General features: G+C 45.0%; 1 protein-coding gene across 1 annotated transcript in view; it reads right to left on the bottom strand.

The window, feature by feature from the left end:
* Window positions 1-2849, bottom strand: part of MUC16 (mucin 16, cell surface associated) — a 179502-nt gene that overhangs the window by 117744 nt on the left and 58909 nt on the right. Inside the window, exon 7 of the mRNA XM_006877563.1 lies at window positions 1474-1646. Coding sequence (XP_006877625.1) covers window positions 1474-1646 — 173 coding nt within the window. The remainder of the gene's footprint in view (window positions 1-1473; window positions 1647-2849) is intronic.

Raw genomic sequence — 2849 nt, 5'->3', positions numbered from 1 at the left:
GGAGAAAGATGAGGCTTTCTGCTCCTGTAAAGATTTACAGCCTCAGAAACCCTGTACAGGGTCGCTATGAGTCGGAACCGGCTCCACGGCACATAACCACAATAATGCAGGTAGAGCTGTTCACGTCATTAAGGAAGGTGGTCCAAGTGGAAGTCGGTCCAAGTGGAAGACACACACCTGATAGACAGATGCTCAGCTTCAGTGTTCCTCAAAGGATGCCATGGTGGTGCAGCGGTTAAGCACTCATCCAGCGGCTCCACAGGAGAGAGACCTGACAATATGCTTCTGTAAGGAGGACAGCCTAGGAAACCTATGAGGGCAGTTCTAATGTTATACGGGGTCACCGAGAGTCAAAATGGACTCAGTAGCAAGTGATAACAACATGTATATAACAAGGTATTAGTGATTCAGCGGTAGAACTCTTGCCTCCCATGGGGAAACCTGGATTTAATTTTTCTGCCAGTGTATCTCATCTTTAGCCATTCTGGCATTATCAGTATGAACTAAGCTGAACTAGGAAGAAAGATCTGGCTGTCTACTTCTGAAAATCAGGTAATGCAAACTCTAGGGATCACAGTGCAACACTGTCTGATGCACACACAATCCTTAGAATGGTGCAGGACCGGGAAACATTGTGTTCTATTACATTGTCCATGGGCCTGCCATAAGTCAGGACTGATTCAAACTAACAACTGCATCTATATGAAACATTGCTAACAATTTTGTTGTTTGTTTTTCAAGTGGGGTAGAGTTAGAGGAAGACCCCCCCAACGACATGGATCAACCAGGTGGCATCGTTGATGGATTCAAGTGTGGCAGCGGTAGTGAGGTTGGCTCAGGATCGAACATTATTTCATTCTGCTGTGCATGGGGTCGCTATGAGTCGGTTCCGACTCGATGGCACATGACAACAACAACAACAACAACAGAGTTCCAACTGGCCCTGTGAGAATGAGAAAGGGTCTACAAGTAGCAATAAGGCAAAGAAAGTAATGGAGTAATCACCCTGCTAAGAATCCATTGCATTGGGGAAGAATTATGCACAACACCTCCCACTCGCTTGTGTTAACTCTTTTCCTTCTCTGACCTGGACATGTTCCATTCAAGCATCTGTAAATACTCATGGTAGTGAGGAGAACTGTGGAGGTAACCTTTATTTCCAGACACTGAAATGTCTTTTCTTGTGTGGGTTGAAGGGAGAAAATTGGACTGTCATGGACATTTTAGTGAACTATGGATATAGGTGGGAGTCTTGGTGTGGCACTGTGGGTTAATACGCCAGACTGCAAAATTGTTTGAATCACAAGGTTAACGGTTCAAACTCACCAGTCACTCCTTGGAAACCCTACACAGGGTTGCTATGGGTCGGAAACGACTCGACGGCACTTAACAACAACAACAAATGGATATGGGTACAGAAAAACTATACTTCAGGAGATTCATCTAGCGGGCAGGAGCAGCGTAGCTACTCACCGTCAACATAGAGACTGTTCCTGTCCAGGCTGTAGGGGCCCAGTTGGGTGATGCCCTGGGTCAGCTGGCTCAGCTCCCAGTACAGCTGCTCTCTGTCCAGCCGGAAGTCTGTAGGGTTTGGATGGTAGGTGCAGATTGCATCCATTCTGGTACTTGCCCTGTAGTTTTCAGCCCTGGGGAGGGAGGGACACAGACATGGGGACATACAGAGAAATTAGAGTTGGTTACTCTTTTTTTTTGTTTTTAAGTTTTTATTGTGAATTGAGTGATAGTTTACATGGGAGAACATTGGTTTTACACTCATTGTTTCGTTGCAATGTTTAATCTCTTCTGTGCATCATCATTCAACAGTGTTTGTTTCCATTCCCTCTGTTGGGGGGGACGTACACAAAACACTCAGGAATATATAATCATTTAAACAACTATAGGGCACATTCTGCCAGCCTGCCTCCTGGCCACCAGCACACAGCCTTTCTCTTTCCATGAGTCTAGAGCCCTCAGCTGCTCCCTCTCTCCATGTTATCACCTCTACCCCCATCTCTGGTGTCGCTGCTTCTCTGGATTGTTGTTGTTGTTAAGTGCCATTGAGTCAATTCCTACCCATAGTGACCCTGTATAGGGTTTCCAAGGAGCAGCTGGTGAGCTTGAACCACAGACCTTGCATTTCAAACAACTTTGCAGTCTGACACATTCTCTGGATAGGGTCCCACATTCCGCTTGTCCTCTGTTCCTGAACTGTAAGAATAACTACTGAGTTGGTTACTCTTGAAAGGTCATTCTTTTCACTGACCCCCTTGGGTTTTTATGCCAGCGCTGTACCCTGGGTTTCATCTGCTTTTCCAGACACATCACCCTGAGTCCCATTGAGGGTTCCAGACATTCCTGTTAAAGGTTGTGTTCACAAGGGCTACTCTCTTGTACTCTTAAAAAAATGTTTTATTTTTGTTGTTGGTAATACACACAGCAAAACATACACCAATTCAACAGCTTGTACATGTACAATTCAGGGACCCCGATGACATTCTTTGAGCTAAGCAACATTCTCACTTTCCTTTTCGGAGTGGTCCTTCCCGCACTGACATACATCACTGACCTCTGAGGTTTCTAAGTTTTTGAGTTGCTGGTGTCAGTTTGATTCTTTTTCTTCTAGTTGCTAAGTGCTGTCGAGTTGGTTCTGCTGCATAGTGACCCTGTATAGGGTTTCCGAGGAGCAGCTAGTGAGCTTGAACTATTGACCTTGTGGTTCAAACCAACTTTGTAGTCCAGTGCATTAACCTGTAGCGCCACACTAGGACTCCACAGATAGATTTTAAGACAGCATAATACTTTAGGCACACATTCTTTAGTAGTTAACCTAAGCTAATTTTATTTTTTTT

The sequence above is a fragment of the Chrysochloris asiatica genome, unplaced genomic scaffold (genome assembly GCF_000296735.1).
Source record: "Chrysochloris asiatica unplaced genomic scaffold, ChrAsi1.0 scaffold00530, whole genome shotgun sequence".
In the NCBI taxonomy this organism is placed as follows: domain Eukaryota; kingdom Metazoa; phylum Chordata; class Mammalia; order Afrosoricida; family Chrysochloridae; genus Chrysochloris; species Chrysochloris asiatica.
The sequence above is the reverse complement of the archived record's forward strand: the minus strand, read 5'-3'. Positions and strand labels throughout refer to the sequence as shown.